General features: G+C 38.9%; 1 protein-coding gene across 1 annotated transcript in view; it reads right to left on the bottom strand.

The window, feature by feature from the left end:
* Positions 1–5,154: 5,154 nt before the first annotated feature.
* The window catches only part of MAL2 (mal, T cell differentiation protein 2), a 29,243-nt gene continuing 13,862 nt past the window's right edge, over positions 5,155–20,535 (bottom strand). Inside the window, exons 2-4 of the mRNA XM_014867699.3 lie at positions 19,867–20,037; positions 10,280–10,435; positions 5,155–7,477 (exon numbers count right to left, since the gene is read on the bottom strand). Of these exons, the coding sequence (XP_014723185.1) occupies positions 7,406–7,477; positions 10,280–10,435; positions 19,867–20,037 (399 nt within the window). The 3' untranslated portion in view covers positions 5,155–7,405. The remainder of the gene's footprint in view (positions 7,478–10,279; positions 10,436–19,866; positions 20,038–20,535) is intronic.

Below are 20,535 nucleotides of genomic sequence, written 5' to 3'. Positions count from 1 at the left end.
GAGCTTGTTGCCTATGTGTGTATCTTCTTTGGAGAAAAGTCTTTTGCTCATTTTTAAATTGGGTTGCTTGCCTTTTTGTTATTGAGTTATAAGAGTTCTTTTTATATTCTGGATACTAGACTCTTATCAGATATATGATTTGCAAATACTTCTCTCATTCTTTAATTTGTCTTTCACTTTCTTGATAGTGTCTTGATGCACAGCAGGTTGTGAATTTTGATGAATCAGTTTATCTATTTACTCTTTTGTTGCTGTTCTGTTGATGTCATATCTGCAAATTTCTGGTTGAATTCAAGGTCATGAGGATTTATCGCTATGTTTTCTTATGAGTTTTATCTCACGCACCTTTTGTGGAAGGAAAAATGTCTTGAGGTGAGAATATGTATAGACTCATACACAATGGGATTATGGTGTGCTTGATCCATGAGCATGGCATCCCACTCAACATAGCATCTAACCAGGGAGATAGCCCTATGACCGTGGTCATTGATCATATCACATAATGCACCATCCAGAAGCAGCTGTTCTGAGAGAGTGTTGGAATGGCCTGTTGAAAGCACAGTTGAAGTACCGGCACAGAGGCAGTACTCTTTGAGGGGTGGGAGCCATCTTCCTAGATGCCAAATACACATCAAACGTGAGACTTCTAGATGGCACTGTGTCCTCAAAAGAAGAACTCATAGGGCTGGGAAAAAACAGGAGTGCCTCCATTTACCACCACTCTCCATGACTCACTGCAGACTTGGTGCTGCCTATTCTTGCAACTTTGCATTCTGCATGGTTACCCTTCTGATTCCCAAAGAAGGCTCATTCTTATCAGGTGACAGAGCAAGGGTCTCATTGAACTACAAGCTGTGGCTTCCGCTGAGGCATGCTGGACTCTTTAGAAACCATCAGGCAAGAAGGATTCGTCATCTTGGCAGGGGTATTTGATCTTGGTCAGGAAGAGGTAGGGCGGATATTATACAATGGAGACAGGGAGGAATGTATATGGAATTCAGATGATCCACGGGGTATCTTTTTGGTATTTTCCTGCTCAACTGCTACTGTGAATGGACAAGTGCAGTGACCACCCCCCCCCCCCCCCCCCCACAAAAGGTATAGTTGCCAGGGATTCAGATCACTCAGGGATGAGGGTTTGGGTCACACTACCAAATCAGTCACCAAGACCTGGAGAGGTAGGTGGTAGCTGCTGGGGCAATTCAGGATGGATAATCCTGGAGACAGATTATGAGAACTAGTTATGGCCCGAAGACCAACTGCAGTGATGGGGCTAGTAGTTTGTCTCACTAACTTCCTTGTTCTAATTCTTCCCTAGGACAAGTGGGTCACTGGAGCCTTGGAGGAGTGGCTCCCAAGACATATATGGAGAAGTGGATTCATTTGGCACAAGGGACAGAAAGTAGCAGTAACCAAGTGTGCTGCTCAGATCTCCCACGGAGAACCATCCACAGAGAGAGCAGTTATCTGACAGTCTCCAGTTACAGGTGTCTTCAGGATCATCCTTTGGCTTTTAAGCCAACAAGCTGAGGTCATTCTGTTTCTGGGCAATCCACAGCCAATGACTGAGCATGGTGTTGTACAAGGGCTCCTCATTTCTAGCTAATGTGGGACTCCTCTATGGACAATCTTTGGTGCTGGAGCTTCTTGGTAAGTTGGTTGAGACTTTCTCAGAACTAGAACACAGTGTGAAACTCTTCCTAATCTTACTTCTTCCTGTCCTCTTTATCTTTCATGGGCATTGCCTCCAGTAAATTGCTTATACTTCTAAATACATCTTGGGTCCTTCTTTCCAAAGGACCTACTGTCACAGGTTCGTAAATATGATCACCATTGACAGATGGGGATATAGGCTTGGATAAATAAATTGATTCACCTCAAGTCACATAGCTCTTAATGGAATATTTTTTCCTACTTAAACGTTTATTTAGTTCCAGGCTGAACAATATTCATGAAACTATGCCTTTGATGTGCAAGTTATACATTCCTAATCCACTTTGAAAGTGTAACTATTAAAAAAGATTGTTTGAGGCAATGCTTACTCATCTCACATTGGGAAAGAGCATAATATCATATGCATTTTCTGAGAATTTATTTGTTCTATAAAATTTTATTTGGCCAAGAGTTAATTTTTGAGACTTCGGCAACTTTTCCACTTGAAAGAAATGGAGTAGCTATCATTTCACTGGGAAACCAAAGAAAACGTATTGATAAAAGTCAGTACCCATGGCTGCCAGACCCTATATTAGACACTCCCCTTTATTATCTTATTTAACACTCCCATCAAACCAGAAAAGGAAGTAAATCCAGTTTCCTGAACTCCAGATCAATGATCCATTCCTGTGGCCTACAAAATGAGTATATATACCTTAAGAAATATTCAAGATGATTTATTATACAGACTGACAAAAAGAATATTTTACCCATTTTAATGATTTAAAATTAAAATTATTTCCTAATAGTTAAAATAAGTTGATGCAGTTCATATGTTTCTTATACACAAATAGGGTATGTATGTTCAAAAATCTAGAACTCAATTAAAACAAACTATCTAAAAGTAACAAATTTTTAGTCCACCACTGTTATTTTATATACTATGTATATAAATAAATGAGTTTATTCACATTCCAAAAAATTTCCACACACAAGTTTTAGTGTATTCAGTAAGATTTTATATTTAAAAATCAATAATATGCACAATATCATGAAAAGGCAATGTGGCTGGTATACTGATGCATCAGAACTTCATCGCTTCAGCTAAATCATACATTGACTCAGAACATCAGGCATTCTTAGATCGATACATTAAACTAGACAGGAAATTCAACAATGTACTTCATCTAGAATACTTCTCATATATATCCAAGGATCAAGCTTAGAGATGAGAGACATGAAAAATCAGAATGCCACATTATGTATACAAATACCTCCACCTCTTGTTAGCTTTGTAACAGTGACTATCATAATTTCTGGCCAAAACTATTGCTAACCATAGCACTCCACTCCCACCATAATTATATAAAAATGACAGCCTTTCACCACTAATTTTTAGTTCTGATGATGCTTTGAGGATTATCTAAGTCAGTTGAGTCTATATTGGTATCTTCAGTCATGAAAAAAAATTGGAATAAAGATCTAATGAGTTTATATGAGATGCCTAATTTTTATATGCACAACTTTTCTGCTATAGAAGACTGACTATATTTTTATGATACACATATATTTAATTACTAGAGAACCTATAAGGTTATAATTCACTCTAAATACATCCAGAGCTAGGTGAAAAACACCTAGCCATTTTATACCAAAATTTTCAAGGGTTAACAAGATCAGTTTTATAGAATATATTGATTGGAACACAAGAGTAAGGTATTGCTATTAATATTTGTCCATTCACTAATTCAATGTATAATTACTAAGTGCCTGCTATTTGCTATACTCTATTCTAGGCACTGGGGATAGAGCTGTAAACAAAGCAGATGATTCCTCTCCACAAGCTGTACATTCTAGTGGAGAAGAGGACAAACTAACTAAATAAAATATATGCTATATTTAAAATGTGTCATAAATGCCATGGAGAAAACGAGGGAAAGGAGAACAGGCTGTGCTCATGTGAGATTCAAGTTTAAACAGTTCTCAGGGAGGGCCTCACTGCAAAGGTGACAACTGAGCAAAGATTCAAAGAGGGTGAGAAAGCAAACTATCCAAGTACAATACTTGACAGAGAATGCTCCAGAAACTAGTATTGTCCTATTTCCTGGGGCACAGCTTAATATATGCTCTCTCTAAAAAGCTGAACTTTCAAAACATTAAAAAATACATACGTTCTAGGGTGGCCCCGTGGCTGAGTGGTTGAGTCCAGTGCACTCTGCTTCGTCGGCCTGGGTTTGCTGGTTCAGATCCTGGGAGCAGACCTACACCACTCGTTAGCCATGCTGTGGTGGGAACTCACATATAAAGTGGAGGAGGGTTGGCACAAATGTTAGCTCAGGGATAATCTTCCCCAAGCAAAAAAGAGGAAGACTGGCAACAGATATTATCTCAGGGCAAATCTTCTTCAGTAAAAAAAATACATACATGTATATGTTCCAAAGATGATCACCTTCCCCTAAACTCTGGATCCTCTCCCATAAACACATTAAGTTGCCACCTGAGATGCTGGCTCACATAGTAACAAACTTGAAGCACAATGCTAAGGCCATAATTTTCATGACGATGACTTAGAATTCCAAATTCTGGCATATTCAGAGGGGAAATTCATAGTTTATGTGCCAAGGTCAAATGGTGTATCTCAGAAGAGAGAACTCTTCTAATGTCAGTTCCCGGGGTGATGAGGAAGCCAGGCTAACTCAGGAAAGGGCTGACTCATACAAGGCAATGGAGCAGACTGACACCTCCTAGTCCATACCAGAACTAATGGACCAGAGAAATATTCAGGTAGCCAAGCACTCTGGGGACCTTTGCAGACCAAAGCAGCCTCGCTTTTTCTCTATCATGCAGGTTTGGCCTAAATTCTTATAGCTGAACTCAAGAGTCCTTGGTTATGATGAAAATGTTCTAAAAGATGACATCTACCATAAATAACTAGGTTATTAAACATTATGCTAAAAACTTCTCTGGGGGGAAAAGGGGTCACGGTTTTGGATATATAAAATATGTAAAATCTGGGAGAACTGAGGGATGCACAGCCATTAAGAGCTGCACTTTGGAGCCAGACTGCTGGGGTTTAAGTCCCACTTTCCCCACCTGTTAGGTACATGACCCTGGGTGTTTCTTAAGGTCTACGTGTTAACTCCCTTATCTTTAAAATGGGATGGTAGTATCTACCTGATAGAGTTATTATGAGAATTAAATGAGTTAATATTTGAAAAAATGCTCAGAACACTACCTGGCATACATTAAGCACTCTATCAATGCTTTTTAAATAAAATAGAGTATAATTTAAACTTCCTTTATAATATCACTTTCAAAGACTTAGCACTTTGACCTTCATCAAAGAAAAAAGATTTACTGACATTTCCTGAAAGACTTTTACCTAGAAATGTTTAAAGAACTCTTCTATATGAGTCTAGAAGTTCCAAATCTGTCAAGTTTTTTACCAAACCTTTAACTGAATTTCAAAGTGAATTGTATAAAAAATAGATGACCACAGAAGATTATCAAATGAATACTTTATTAAGAGTTATAACACTTATAAAATAAATTTCTTTTCATCGTGGAGTTACCAGATTTTAAAACTAACCAACACTTTCTCATTTTTACAGCTAAGATATATAAAGAAATCCTCAAATGCCATAATTTTTGTTCAAGTGCTTTGTCATTCAACTCACAAATCTAGAGCATGATTAATGTACAAATCTAAGTATTCACAGTTAGATGAGTTTTAGGCTTGGTTCTTAATGATCTAGAAGCAATCCATTTACAAAAGTGCCATCAAAGCAGTTTCATGAAACCATTTAATTTAGTGCCACCAAGCATGGACCTGTTATCCCTTGGAAACAAAAATAAAATCTCAAAACTAAATCTAGCAGACTAACTTGAAACGATTCCAACTAGCATGGTCTATATATCCTTATGGCACATTTATGACTTTGTAATATACAATTCATAATACAGGTTTAAGTATGTAGTATGGAGCTAGAAAAACCAAGGAAGTTGGATATTATAGAAAAGATATGATGTGAGTATAAAATGAGAAGACTGATTTCCTCTTGCCACATATTGAAACATGTCTTTTATCTTTATAATTACATCACAAATGAAAGTCTAATAAGATTCTTCTTTCTAGGGTATTATTACGTAAACAGCATTTGATCATTGAACACTGATCATGCTACTCATTCAGGATTGTTCTATGTTCCACGAAATCTAATAGCCCAACTTGTACATGGCACTCTTAGGGGATGATTCAGTAAAAAAACCACAGGACTAAAAGTACAGAACAATCGAAAGCCCTCTTTTCCCAGAGGTAGCCCTCTTGGAGCAATAAATAAGCACACTGCTTGGACTGTGTGGTGGGAGCTGGGGACTAACTCTAACTTGTTCTCCAATTCAAGTTATTTTGGCACCTTTCCATGACCAGGGTCTCTACAGGTGGGTTAAAAGACTTTTCTGTGATATTCACATAGAGACAATTTTTGTGACGGCTGTTGTTTTGAAATTGACTTTGTATATCTGTCAACAATGAAAAAACAACATAGAAGTCAGGCCTATTATCAAAACACGTAAGAATCCACAACTTTGTTATATTTAATATTCTATTCAAATCTAACTCAGAAAGTAATGTAAAATAATTAGAAGTAAAAAGTTAATTTTTCAAAGAGCTCTATTTGGTAAAGCCTCACATATCCACACACAAATATTCATATATTCATGCACAGGGCAAACAGCTGTATTCTGAAGCATAAATAAATCCAAAATACGACATAAGTAGTTAGATACCAGTTCCAGTAGTGGTTAATGGTCTCTGGGGATCTCATTTTAAGGATGCCAGAGGAGAGTTCTGCTCAGTTGTTAGGAGACCCTTAGTTTGATTAAGCAACTAAGGTTCACTTCATAAATTACTTTTTCCTGTATCCAAGACTCTGCCTGAATTAGCTTGAGAAACTATAAACCCATTTGAGGGTATCTGACCATTTACACAAAGGCAATGGGATTACTGCATAATGAGACTAAATATTATGTGGCTTATCTAATTAGCTTTATACCTTTCAGGATTAGTTCAATAAACTACAGAACACATAACTGAAGTTTTATATTAGAGGTCGGCAAACTACAGCATGCAGCCCACGGGCCAAACCCAGCCTGCTGCCTGTTTTAGTAAATAAAGTTTTATTGGAACACAACCACACCCGTTCATTTACATATTGTCTATGGCTGCTTTCCTATAGTAACAGGTGAGTTGAGTAGTCGCAATAGAAACTGTATGGCCCACAAAGCCTAGAATACTTACCATCTGGACTTATACAGAAAAAGGGTGCCGATCTCTATTTTACACTAAAAGATAGAGTTAAGTAGAAGCCTATTTGAAATGTGGATTTTTAAGGGAGTTTTAGTTACCTATTAAAATTAAGATTCAGGTGACTCAGAAACTAAATAAAAGAGATACTTCTTTTTTTATGAACACTATCTGTGTATTTCATAGATATAAATGGAAATTTTCTTTCAAAGAAAAAAACAGAAAGAGACAGATGTAAAATTAAAGGCCATTTCTCTGCTTAACATCATAATAAAACGAAAATTCCATACATGAAATGAACCAAAACTTGTACTTAGATTCTCTCCATATACTGAACAAATTACTTTTGGAATGTTGCTATATCTGGATAAAATGGTATTCCAATTGATCAGACATATAAAGTAGACAAATGAAACTAACACACAGACAGTTGGTGTCAAAGGAGTGTTACGGTCGCCATCTTCGTAAAGCCAAACCCAAACTGCAACCATAACAAGCTGTCGTGACAAAGGCAAAAATCTAAGGAAAAAGAAACAAAAATTCACATCAGATTTCTAACATTGACCTTAAGGAAACACTCATCCTAAGAACAACTATCTAAAGACTGACCAACCTACCTAAAGCTACTTCAACACTCATGAAAATGGCTTATGTTCATCTCATTTTTTGATGATTTTTACTACAGTTTTATCCCCTCACATCATTAGCCCTTTTAAACATTCTAGCCCCTAAAAATTTTCCTATTTGTGGACAGCGTTAGGTTGAACATTTGTTCACATACTGGACTCACATGTTAGTTATATGTGAATCTCCCATCACATTCAAAATTCAAAAATTCATTAGGAGGTGTCTATTCATATAGTGATCTCACAGCCAAAGAAAGTGTAACTATCAGGACTTGAAGACGTATCAAATCATTTCCATGACAATGGAAATGATTTTAGAACTAAACAAAGAAAACTCATAGAAATGAATCAACAGGTTGGCATGGGAGATATTCCTCAAGTGTACACTCAGCTCCGAATTACTATCCTTAGTGTTCAATAAGGATTTCTTTAGCACTAAATATGTATACATTAGTACATTTGGTGCATATAAACAAATAGTAGATATTTCCCCCACCCTTTTGGGGTTTATGATCCATAGAAAACCACAAAATGGAGCAATTACATATGATAAAACATTATGATTTAGTGCAGGGATCCTTTACCAGGAAACTATAGCTCTGAGAAGGAAGATCAGATTCATCTATAGAACATTTTCACAGTATAATTACCATTTTGCTGTTCACCCCACCCTTCTGCTGGTTGTCTCTCTGATACATCTCTAATCTAGACATTGTCTGCTGAATGAGAATGATCACTTTTGATGCCTATTATTAGTGAAAAGGAATTTTCCTCTCTCTAAGGTATACTGAAATAAAAATAAAAGTGAGGGACTCGATATATATGTCACAAAGGAATGGCTCATACATTTACTGTTATTAAAACTCAGAAACTAAAGATTTACTTCTACTGGAGTGTATGGGATCTAATGTACAACTTGAAGCACATAGAGATTTACTAAGGCAGCCTCCCTTAGGCAGAGAGAGAAAAAGAAGGATACCGGAGACAAAGTGACAGAATAGGGACAGCCAGAACAGAATCACACTATGGAGAACATGGAAAACTGGGCTCTAAGGGTAAGGGAATATTAGTGAGAAATTAATGACATCCACCACCGACCATCAAGTACTTGAGCATCTAGTAGTCTTACGAAAGTAGGATCTTAGGGCAACTATAAATAGATCAATTTGGTGCCACTTCAAGTATCTAAGGGAGGTAATGAGAATTTAGCCCGCACTATTAAAAAGGAGTAGATGGAAGAAGTAAAGGAATATCCAAATTGATGACTAATAGGAAGGACATTTGATGGAAAAAAGTCAAATCCAAGTTGTCAAACTTTTCTCTGCTTTGTAAAACTGTTAAAACCAGCGGTTTTCTAACTGTGATCTCTGGATCACGAGGATTCCATGACAGTACCTCAAATATGATGAGGTAGAGAGAGGCGGTTTTATGAGAAGGGAGGATGGGCATCATTCGATACCCCCTTCCTCTACTCCAACTAGGCCATCTGTGCTTTTTCCTTCTACATTCGTTGGGTTTTAAGTAAGAGTTCATTAAGTAAGACAGTTTCATTTCTTACAAAAGAAAGTATAAAAATCACTGATCTGAACTACTAGAACCATGCCTCTTTTCTGTTGCAATCCCACCTTCAGTCTAATTCATTGTAGATTCTCAATGAATTTTGACAAATCCTAACAGACACTTGGAAAACTTTTGATAGTAGAATCATTGGTTCTCTACCCTTCAAAACCCCGACTCTAGACCTGTGCTGTCCAATATGATAAGCATTAGTCACACATGGCTATTTAAATTTAAACTTAATTAAAATGAATGAATTAGTAGCTACCATATTGGAGAGTGCATATATAGAACATTTCTATCATTTCAGAAAGTTCTATCGGACAGCACTGTTCCAGATAGATTTTAGTGGCTACATGAGGAGTCCTGGGCTGTTTATATGCTAGTTGCATAAAACAGTAAAACATTAGGGTCACTAACCTGCTACACAGTCATATTAAATATCAAGACATTTCAGGGAATAATTTAAATTTCTGACACCTTAAAAGTTATGAAAATAGAAATAATATATCATTTATTCCAATTTCCTATGTCAACACAAAATGACAAACTCATTTAAGTATAAGAATTGAGGATAAAAAATTCAAAAAATTTCCCCATGGCATACATTTCATCTGTATATCACCTACCATAATGGCTGGCATAGTTACCTCTCCTACACACCTGGACTTTCCTCAGTGGTGGCAACTGTGCCTTATTCATCCCCGTCCCCAACACCCAGCAAATTACCTGCCTCATGGTAGGCTCTCGGTAAATATTCATTAAATTAAAATGGATTACCAATAGGTCTTGAACACTGAAGAACACATCTCCCTTACCAGGTCTGAAGTTACAAGAAGTGAAAAGCACAATTAGTTCTTTTTATAAAGTAGACTTTCTTCGGCAAGGCCAACCACTACCACAGACTGTCTATAATCTCGCATGAATGTCAACCTCTCTGTGCTTCAGTTCCATCACCAACAGCACTAGGGGGTAATAATAGTACTTTGCTCATAAGGTTACTGTACAGATAAATAGCTGTTATATATTTAATGCTAATATCTATTATTAAAAAAAAATTATTGTTGCCTGAGGAGTTTCCTGGAGACCCTGGCAGTGGCAGAGAAGTGCTGGTAAACTGTCCTCATCACACACTTACTGTGGCTGCTACGTTTATGTTATACTGGTTATCGTTCAGGAGCGGCTGCAGAGTCGCGGTCCTGTTGCAGTGCAGGTCGTGCAGGGAGGTGGTTGCTGCTTCCAGTAAAAAGGCTCCAAAGTAGAAGACGAACACTGTAAAATGGTACGCGAAATCCTGAGGGAGGAGGGAAAAGAGCGACATCGACAATGAAAAGACTCAGATTTTGTTGTTATTCTTTATTTCAAATGGTGAAATTTACATTCAGGAAGATTGGAACATATCAATCAAACGATCTTTAACTACATTTGCCATTTATTTTGGCTGCGCTAGCAAGGTCAAGCTATTAGAATCCAAACAAAAATCTACCGACCCAGTGTAACTGGCACAGTGGCAAACCTTTTAATACAGTGAATTTTATAATAAAATATATAATTTCAGTTTAGATTAAGGTGCCATAGAGATCAATATTAACATAACATAAAAAAGAAATAATATATGCTGTCCTTAAAATTCAAATGAAATACCATTTAAATTACATCTTGTTATAGTTATTATATAACTATATTATTGTAGCAATTATATAGGTAAATAATACATATACACATTTTATAATTAGGTATTTTATTTTTGAGCAATTATTGTTTTTAATCCATTCAACTGCCACCTCATACACTACAAGATACAGAAGACCTATGAAATCAGAGAATTCAATAACTTATCTTCTGATATTCTAAAAAAACAAATAATATATCATAAACTTCTATAAAAAGTATAGGGACTTTTCATACAAAACTCAATGGTTATTAGGTTCTTTCATATGTTGCTGGCACTAACGTGAAATATACCTATTAAAATTCACATCGTCTCACCTGAATTAATATGCCATCAACATGTTGCTGCATATCTTTGTTAACAGCTCCCACACACCATGTACTTTACATTCATTACCATTCATCCTTACAACCACTATTTATTACTCCCACTTTACAAACAGGGAATTTCTTTTTTTCAGTTAGGTGACTGTCCCAAAGTCACGCAAAGATGAACTTTTGAAGGCAGAACTCAAATCTGCATAGGTCTGTCTGGCTTCAAAGTCCACTTTCTTTCCTCCCTATCAAACTGTTATTGATACAGCAATATTACAGAAGAAGAACACTGCATTGCCTTTGTAAATGCCCATTCAGCAAACAAAGCTGTCCACAGGAATTGTTCTTACCACGCCTAGAACAATAAGGACAAAGTTAACTAACCAGGGGTGGGAACTACAAAGGGACAGGGCTAAAAATGCTTTCTCCTTAACACCTCTAATTTATTAACCGACTCACAAATGCTTTCAAAAGATTTAAGAGAGGTGTTACATACTTGCCACATGTCTGATCTATAAGAGAAATGATCGAACACATGTAGTTATTCAAAAAATGTTAATTGATGAAGGTCAAAATCCAAATGTCACAATGTTTAGGGATTAAATGTAACAGAGCTAGATCTTAATTAAAGATTAGGAGAAAAATATATTTGAGATCACTAGGCATTTATTTAATTTACTGAGGTAGAGTCTCAGAAATGACTCTCAGAAATGGCTTATTTTATCTTAAAAGGGACAGGAAAAGTTTGATGACAGGGCCTGCAACTCTTGATATAATACGACCCTTGCCTTCTTCACCAGCCTCATCTGATGTCACCCTCACATCTCTTTGAACCTCAGCCACTTCAGCATCATTTCGGTCCATAGGAAGCACTCTATACCTCAAGGTTGATACGTTTTTTTCCTCAGGTGTACATCGTTATATATTTTGAGTTCTGTGTAGATTACATCATGTCCACCACCCAAAAATTAATCACGATCCATCACCAGACATGTGTGCCTAATTACCCCTTTCACCCTCCTCCCACCCCCCTTCCCTGTGGTAACCACCAATCCAATCTCTGTTTCTGTGTTTGTTTGTCATTGTTTTTATCTTCTACTTATGAGATCATATGGTGTTTGACTTTTCCCTTTGACTTATTTCACTCAGCATAATACTCTCAAGCTCCATCCATATTGTCACAAATGGCTGGATTTCATCAATTCTTATGGCTGAGCAGTATTCCATTCTGTATATATATCACAACTTCTTTATCCATTCATCCCTTGATGGGCACCTAGGTTGCTTCCAAGTCTTGCCTATTGTGAATAATGCTGCAATGAACATAGGGGTGCATGTATCTTTATGCATTTGTGTTTTCATGTTCTTTGGATAAACACCCAGCAGTGGAATAGCTCAATCATATGGTAGATCTATTCTTAATTTTTTCAGGGATATCCATACTGTTTTCCATAGTGGCTGCACCAGTTTGCATTCCCACCAGCAGTGTACCAGGGTTTCCTTCTCTCCACACCCTCTCCAATATTTATTATTTCCTGTCTTGTTAATTACAGCCATTCTGAGGGGAATGAGCTGATATCTCATTGTAGTTTTGATTTGCATTTCCCTGATAGTTAATGATGTTGAACATCTTTTCATGGGCCTGTTGGCCATCTGTATATCTTCTTTGGAGAAATGTCTGTTCAGATTTTTTGCCCATTTTTTAATTGGGTTGTTAGACTTTTTGTTGTTGAGATGTATGAGTTATGTATATTTTGGATATTAACCCCTTATCAGATATATGGTTTGCAAATATCTTCTCCCAATTGTTAGGTTGTCTTTTTGTTCTGCTGATGGTTTTCATGCTGTGCAGAAGATTTTTAGTTTGATGTAATCCCATTTGTTTATTTTTCCTATTATTGCCCTTGCCTGGTCAGACACAAGATTAATACTCTTTACATACAGTATTGTCTCTGACTGGAAAGCCTCTTCCCACAACCAATTACCATCTGCACCTGCCCCCTACTTTTGCCCCCCACCATGCCATATGCCATCTGCCTATTCCTGCCTAATTCTGTCTCGTCTCCCCTTTTCAGGAGTATCAGAATAGAATTATGGTGAAGGTTTTCCTTGTCCAATTCTGTTTCTTCCCCCTTCATCTTTCATAGGTATTACCATCCAATAAACTTCTTGTACTCTAACTCTGTATGGTTTGGGCCATACTATCCAGTTATCCATATTATCTACAGGAACATATGTACCCTAAGGTGTTGGAGGAGGAGATGTAGTATGTAGTGAGAGATCACTAGGTAGACTCCTGTAGTTCTAGAGTCAGGCATGTAACCTGCAGGGGGGAATTGCATGTCTTTGAAAAGCAGCTCCTGGTGTACTACTGGGCCCTTGTAGAGGAGGAACACTTGATCTCGAGACACTAAGTGACCAAGTATCCAGAACTTCCCATTATGAATTGAGTTCTATCAAAGCCACCAACTCATAAAGTCAGGCAGGCCAACAGCAAGCCTTCTTAAGATGGAAATGGCACATCTGAGAGCAATCTGAGCTGGGCTGGAGGGCATGAGTCAGCTGCCTGAGCAGGTAGCCCCCACAACACCTACTAGAATGGTACTGCCTCCTTCTTCAGCTCACACCTACAGCCACATGGGGGAGGGGTTCCCTTATGCCTAACTAAAGGAGAAAGAAAAAATCTGAGCTTGTTTATGGTGGTACAACATGTGGTTGCAAGGTGAAAAGGGACAGCAGCTGCATTATTTATGCACTGTAGCCACATTCAGGGTTGGCATTGAAAGACAGTGGTTAGGAAATATTTTCCTAATGGATGGAACTATGAGTGGTGCAGCATTTCATGCACTTTGTTTGGAAAGCAAAGTGGCCCAAGGGGAGAATACACAGAGACTCACGGTTAGTGGTAAATGGTCTGGCAGGTTGGTCAGGGCCCTGGGAAAATAAGAGACTAAAAGTTCAGAGACAAGGAAGTATGGAGCAGGGAGATGGACATATGGAATTAGGCAAGAAGTCCGAAATGTGATCTTTCTGTCCGATGGTAACGCCTCCTAGAAGCATTCACCTTGGAATTCCACACAGGGAAAATGACATGCCCAGTTCATGCTAGCCAGACTCTGTCATCAGCCACTTGATGACTGGCATTATGGGCACATGAACAGAGAGGCCATGGTTGGGAAGAGGAGGCTACGTAAAGGCCCAATAGCATGGCCTCCTAATTGCCAAAGCTGATCTAGCTACTGCCTCTTCTGAATGTTGACCCTAACAGCAACAGAGACCAACTCTGAGACCCTGATATGGCACTATCCTCACCTAGTAGCCAACTGATGAAACTGAGCTCCTTCCTTCCTAGAAGGCATAATAGTTAATTCTCACAAAAACAGACACTCATTCTGAGTATGGATTTGATTTCCTTCCCTCACAGCCTAAGCCACCACACTATCCAGGGACTTACAGAACTCCTGATTCAGAGCCATCCACTCAACACAGCATCTGACCAAGAGAATAACTTCTTAGCAAAGGGAGAGTGAGAAGTGGCCCAGGACCATGAGTCGTATCATATACTGCACCATCTAGAAGCTGCTGACCTGATAGCATGATAGAATGGCTGGCTGAAGGCACAGCTTGGAGCACTACTCCGTGAGGATGTGTAGCCATCCTTCAGGATGCAGTAGCTGCAGTGAAGAAGAGTTTTCTACATGGTGTTGTGTCCTCATTAGAAGAATGGGAATCAAGGGGTGGAAATAGGAGTTTCTCCATCTACCATCATCCCAATGACCTGACAGAAGATTGTGATTGCTGTCCCTGCAACTCTGGGCTTTGCATGAGCAGAAGTCCTGGTCCCCAAAGGGGTGTACCCTTGCTAGAGGGTACAGCAAGCATCTCATTGAACTATAAGCTATGGCTGCTGCCTGTGCACTTTGGATTCCTTGTGTCCAGGGACCAAAAGGCAAGAGGAGGAGTCACCATCTTGACAAGAGTAGCTTACTCTTATCATCAGTAGAAGGAAGGGATGCTGACACACAGGAGGGCAGGAAGGAATATATGTGGAATTCAGGTGATCTATCTGGGGCCCTCTTGGAACTCTCTTGCCCAACTGTGACTAAAAATGACCACTGCAGTGAAAATGGCCTAGAAAGGATACAGTTATCAGGAAGGAGGATTTGGATTACAACACCAGGTAAGCCACAGGGACCAGGAGACAGGAGCATTGAACAAGAGGAGTTTAAGACAGCTATTGGAAGAGGGAGACAGTGAGTACCAGTCATGACCCTAAGATCAACTCCAGTTAGATGAGTTGTAGTTTGTCCCTTCAGACTCTCTCTTTCAAGTTCTCTTTCAGGAAGAGAGGCACACTGGAACCTTGGAGGAGCAACTCCCCAGTCATGTGTGGAGAAGTGGACCTGCACGGTGCAAGAAGTGGACTGTAGCATCCATAATCGTGCACTGCATACATTTCCCTTCAAGAAAGAACCTGACATTCAACTGTGAGGAGTATCATTAGCTGATAGCTTTGGCTTCAGTGGATTTGGGATCGACTGCTGTTTTGGGGCCAAGACTACATTCTTCCTGGGTAGCATCCAGCTAATGATGGCACAACGGGCATACTGGCTGCTTTGCCCAACACCAGATTCTTAAAGGGAAGGCTGTGTTCTGGAGCTTCTCACTGACTTGGCCAAGACTTTGTCAATCGGCATCACACTCTAACACCTCTCTTCCTTATCCTACTTCCTCCCCCATTATCTTTTACAGGTGTTATTTCCTCTCCTCCCTCTCAAAAAAAATCTCTAGCACTTCTAAATCCATCTTAGAGTCTGCTTCCCAGCGAACCTGGGAAGATGACATATGTGCTCTTCTCATACCCTGAGCATTTCCTTCTTGGCCATTAGCATAATTTTAACTAATGTATCAATTGTGTAATCATTTCTTTACTGCCATTGTCTACTACAACAATCTCTTTGAAGGCCACTAGCAGGCCTGTCGTGTTCACCATTGTGTTTCTAGGGCCCAGCATAGGACCAGACACATATTAGGTGTTCAGAAAATATTCCCGATCACTGGAGAGCTAACCCGCATTTATATTTGGCCATCCTGGACATCTTATTCCAATTCCTGCTATGTGTGGGATGTGTGCAAAAAGGTCTTCCACAAATTTTGCTCATTGTTGTGGACAATGCAGATCTAAGCCAGTGGTTCTCAAAGGTTAGCATGCATCAGAATCACCTTGAAAGCTTGTTAAAACACAGACTACTGGGCCCCATCCCCAGAATTCCTGACTCAGCAGGTCTGGATGGAACCTGAGAATTTGCATCTCTAACAAGTTCCTAGGTGATGTTGATATTGCTGGTCAGGAACCACCCTTTGTGAACCACTTGTCCTAAGCCCTTGGTATTGCCCATTGGCAGATGACCCCATCCCCTTTCTGAGTACTTCACACACTTCTGCTCTTCTGCCAATCTTCCCAGTACTCACACACCCCAGAGTGCCACCCACTTGCCTCCACCTTTTCCTCAGGTGAACTCAGCCTCCAGGGTAGCTCGATTTTTTTTCAGCAACAAGTGACTGTCCTCTACATTCTTATCTCAAGTCCACATCTTACTCCTCAGGTTAAGGTCAAACTTTCACTGACTAGTTTAAAAAAAAAAGCTGCATTGTAGATAAGGCGATCCTGGTTTACACGACAGCAACATGAAAAAGGGACAACAGTCACTTTGAGTTTTAGTTTTCTCATCTGTAAAAATGAGGATGATAATAGTTTTCATAAAAAATTGTCATAAAGGCCAAATAAATAAATAAATGTGGGGAGAGAAAATATAGCTTGGGACATTTACAATGTTAAGTGCTGTCCATAATAGGCAAATGGTCAAATGTGTGCCAGCTACAGTAACTTTCGGGGAATAAAAGGAAACATTTAATTGTACAGGATGGTTTTTTTTAGCTTTTATTTTTCTAAAGTATATCTTTCCTTAACATCCAACCTCCCAATGAAGGGAAAATAAATATGGCATCGTTTATTTAAAGTTGGGTAAAATAGTATTATTTCCTCTCCACAAAAAAAAACCCAATAAATAAAAACCATCTCAAAATAAAAACCTGCTTCTCTCCCCAAACTAGAATGGGGCAAGTTTTTAGCATTAAATATACATCATTACAAATTATATTTTTATTTCCTCATTTACACCAAAGCTAGAAAGCTTGGGAAAAAATACTGAAGTCATCTACCATAAATGTGAATTTAATCTCCTGATCAATAAAAGCTAGAACCTATAAATGTTTTAGTTACTATCCCACAACAAACACTCCTAGAAAACAAATTCTTTATCAAATTCACTCTTGCTTCCTTCATGCATGGAATATAGGCGATATTAAACTGTTATCATAGGAGGAAACAATTGTCTTTTGAGCAATTGATGTCTAACAATTCCAGAATGCAGCAATTAAAAACTGTTACCATCTGGTGACAACTCCATGATATCCATGGCTCAAAAATTTTCCTGGTTGACAGTGTGCAAGACATATTGCAAAACCTATCAAAGCAACCATGTGGTCAAAAATGACTCAGCATGTAGAAAATCACATAAGAAGAGAAAAAAGGAGCCCTTTCTAAATATGGCAAGGATTTAAGTAAGCTCCTTGAAGGCACGAGTTGGCTCTTTGAAAGTGTACCCACCATACGATGAAGCTGTGCAGTGACAACCACTGCTGTGTGTGTTGTGTGTTGCTATCACCATTTTTTTCCCTCGGTAAGAGTAGACTGCTCCAGCTATAAAACCACAGGATAAACTCTGCAGGTGACTTATGGCACAGACAGACCAGTAGGTCTTTCCAATTTCAATTGTCCTTTTCATAAAGTGGTTTAATTAAAAAGGAAAAACACCTCTTACATTTTATTGTCTGAACATCAGATATTAGTGCTTCAAACTGGGGGGAAATACAAATTTAGGAATCCTAAAGGATCCTCAACACCAAAGATAAGACTTGATATAAGCAAAAGGAAAAAAAAATGGTAGGGACATATGTCTAATAAAACAGCAGTGATATTGAAAAAATATTTAAACATTGGTTAGGCATGTGCATCAACCAATTAGAAAGAATGCTGGGCATTGCAGGATCCTAGAGACTCAGTACTTTTCCAGGTATTAATCCTTTGGTTGCTGGGCTATTAGGAGGTCCAGGAAGGTCCCAGAGGAAGGGTCAGGGTGATGGGCACAACATGTGGGGAGAGGTAGCAGGTTGGGGCAACGACTATGTATTAACAAGCAGTGAAGTACCAGTAGGGCTATATGTACATACTGGCAAAATATCATCTTTGGGCCTGATACTAAAAGAGCTTGATGGCGCTTACCAACATTAGCGATTGACTGATTCATTCCCACATTATTATGGGAGACCCAGGCATTTAGAAAGACAAGATTAAGCATCTATCTGTAACTTAAATAGGGCCTTTGATCTTCACACTTGACCAATTATTAGAAATATTTTCTCATCATTAATGAGAAATCAAGGCAAAAATGCAGGAAAACACCATATGAGCAACCCAGGAAACAGACTTTCAAAGTTTTATATTGCAAGTGTCAGCATGTTTAAGGAATTATGATGATTATTGATCACTTATTATAAATAAGATACAAAGTTGAGCACTTTATAATACATTAATTCTATTATTCCATAACAATATCTGCTGAGGTAGGTATTATTATTACCCTTTTATAGAGGAAGAAATTGAAATTCATTGAGGTTCAATATTTTGCCCAAAGTGACACAGTTATTAAGCAAACCAGACCCAAGATGGAAGCCTGTGCATGACCGTAACCACTGCTCTGCACTTCCTCCTTAGCCTCACACTCACCCAGGCCACCTGCCCCTGGGCTGGTTTAATGGGCAGCCACATTTGCTACACATCACTGGTGCTGATAACATTTGGGATGATAGTTCTTCTTACGCTCTGTAAATAAGACAAGAACAAATATTTTCCTCTAAAGGCCTAATCTAAGTTTGTAACTACTAAAATGTGACTGAAACCTAATGAGGGTTTCTCCATGAACTTCATCAAAGTCCTGTCCACCATGGACTGGAATTCACGCTCCCTTGGGCCAGTTTGAGATAGTCCTAGAGCAAGAATAACCACAATCATGAAAGAGGCCCCTCTATTATACGAGGGAAGGGAAAATAAGTTGATCCAATATAATGGTGTCATAATTTAAAAAACTGTGTTGACTACAGATTCAATTCTTAAAACTTACCAATTCTTGTTAATTGAGGACAGAAGTTGAAAACAAATATAAAATATCCCCTTTTCTTTTCTAAGTATTTGGAGAGTAGAAGATATAGCTACTTCTTTTCTGAAAAGAATATATGTATTGAGAATATGAAGCAGAAATCAATGGAAAATTTTAAGATATATGTCATGGCACCCATCTCACAAAGGCATCTAGTCAATAGTTCAATAATTGTAATGTAATTCATTTGTTGAATGAAATAAAACAGTCATTGAGTAAAGGTCATCTAACTCATAAAGGAGTAACAGAAAGATTGCTCAGCTCTATCAGCACAGGAATTTCACAAACTGGAACCTGCCGGCCAGCAAGGCAGCCACATGGCAGCACAGCCGACCTGAGGTCTGACCTTTCCTCTCCCACTATAGGCAACAGATAGAACAGGGGATCAGGCATTTCGGGACAGAAGAAGATATTTATAAGCTTTTCACATTTTCCTGAAATAGACTTAAAAACCCCTTACCAAGAAGTTCCAATTGGCATCAATCTGAGTCACCATGCCAGAGAGGAACATGCCAAGGAAGACAAGGGAAAGAACAAACGCCGTCACGGACACGAACATGACCCATCCTTGCAGCAGAGGTAGAGGAACGTTGGAGGAGGCAACCAAAATCCAGACGAGCCCCCCGAACACCTGAAGGAAAAGAGAAAGACGGTAATCGGTTTGGGCAACAGAAGCGAACATTCTTGTATCACCCTTACCACACCTTTGTTTCTCCCAGGCCCCTGTGCACATTCCTGCAACCCCGCCCACCCTCTTTTCTCTCTCATTATGCCAGATGCCTTCTTCCCTCAGGTGCAGGCCAGTGCTTCTACTTGCAGGCCCAATATGACTCCACACCTGTTTCTGCACCTGCCTTCATGTTGGACTCTTGTCTTCAGCCTTTGAACAGGCCCAGCATTCTTTCATTTCTAAAAATATTTTCCTTTGGCCCTGCTGCCTCTCTGGCAACTGCTCGAAGTATTTTTCTTTTCAGTCAACCATTTTTACAAATTCATCTTTGCTTGGTCTCCACCTCCTCTCCTTGCTGTTACTCTTCAAACCACTCTACAGTAGTCCCCCCTTATCCACAGGAGATAGGTTCCAAGACCCCCAGGGGATCCTGAAACTGCAGATAATACTGACATCTAT

Source organism: Equus asinus, chromosome 12 (assembly GCF_041296235.1).
Source record: "Equus asinus isolate D_3611 breed Donkey chromosome 12, EquAss-T2T_v2, whole genome shotgun sequence".
Classification (NCBI taxonomy): domain Eukaryota; kingdom Metazoa; phylum Chordata; class Mammalia; order Perissodactyla; family Equidae; genus Equus; species Equus asinus.
The sequence above is the reverse complement of the archived record's forward strand: the minus strand, read 5'-3'. Positions and strand labels throughout refer to the sequence as shown.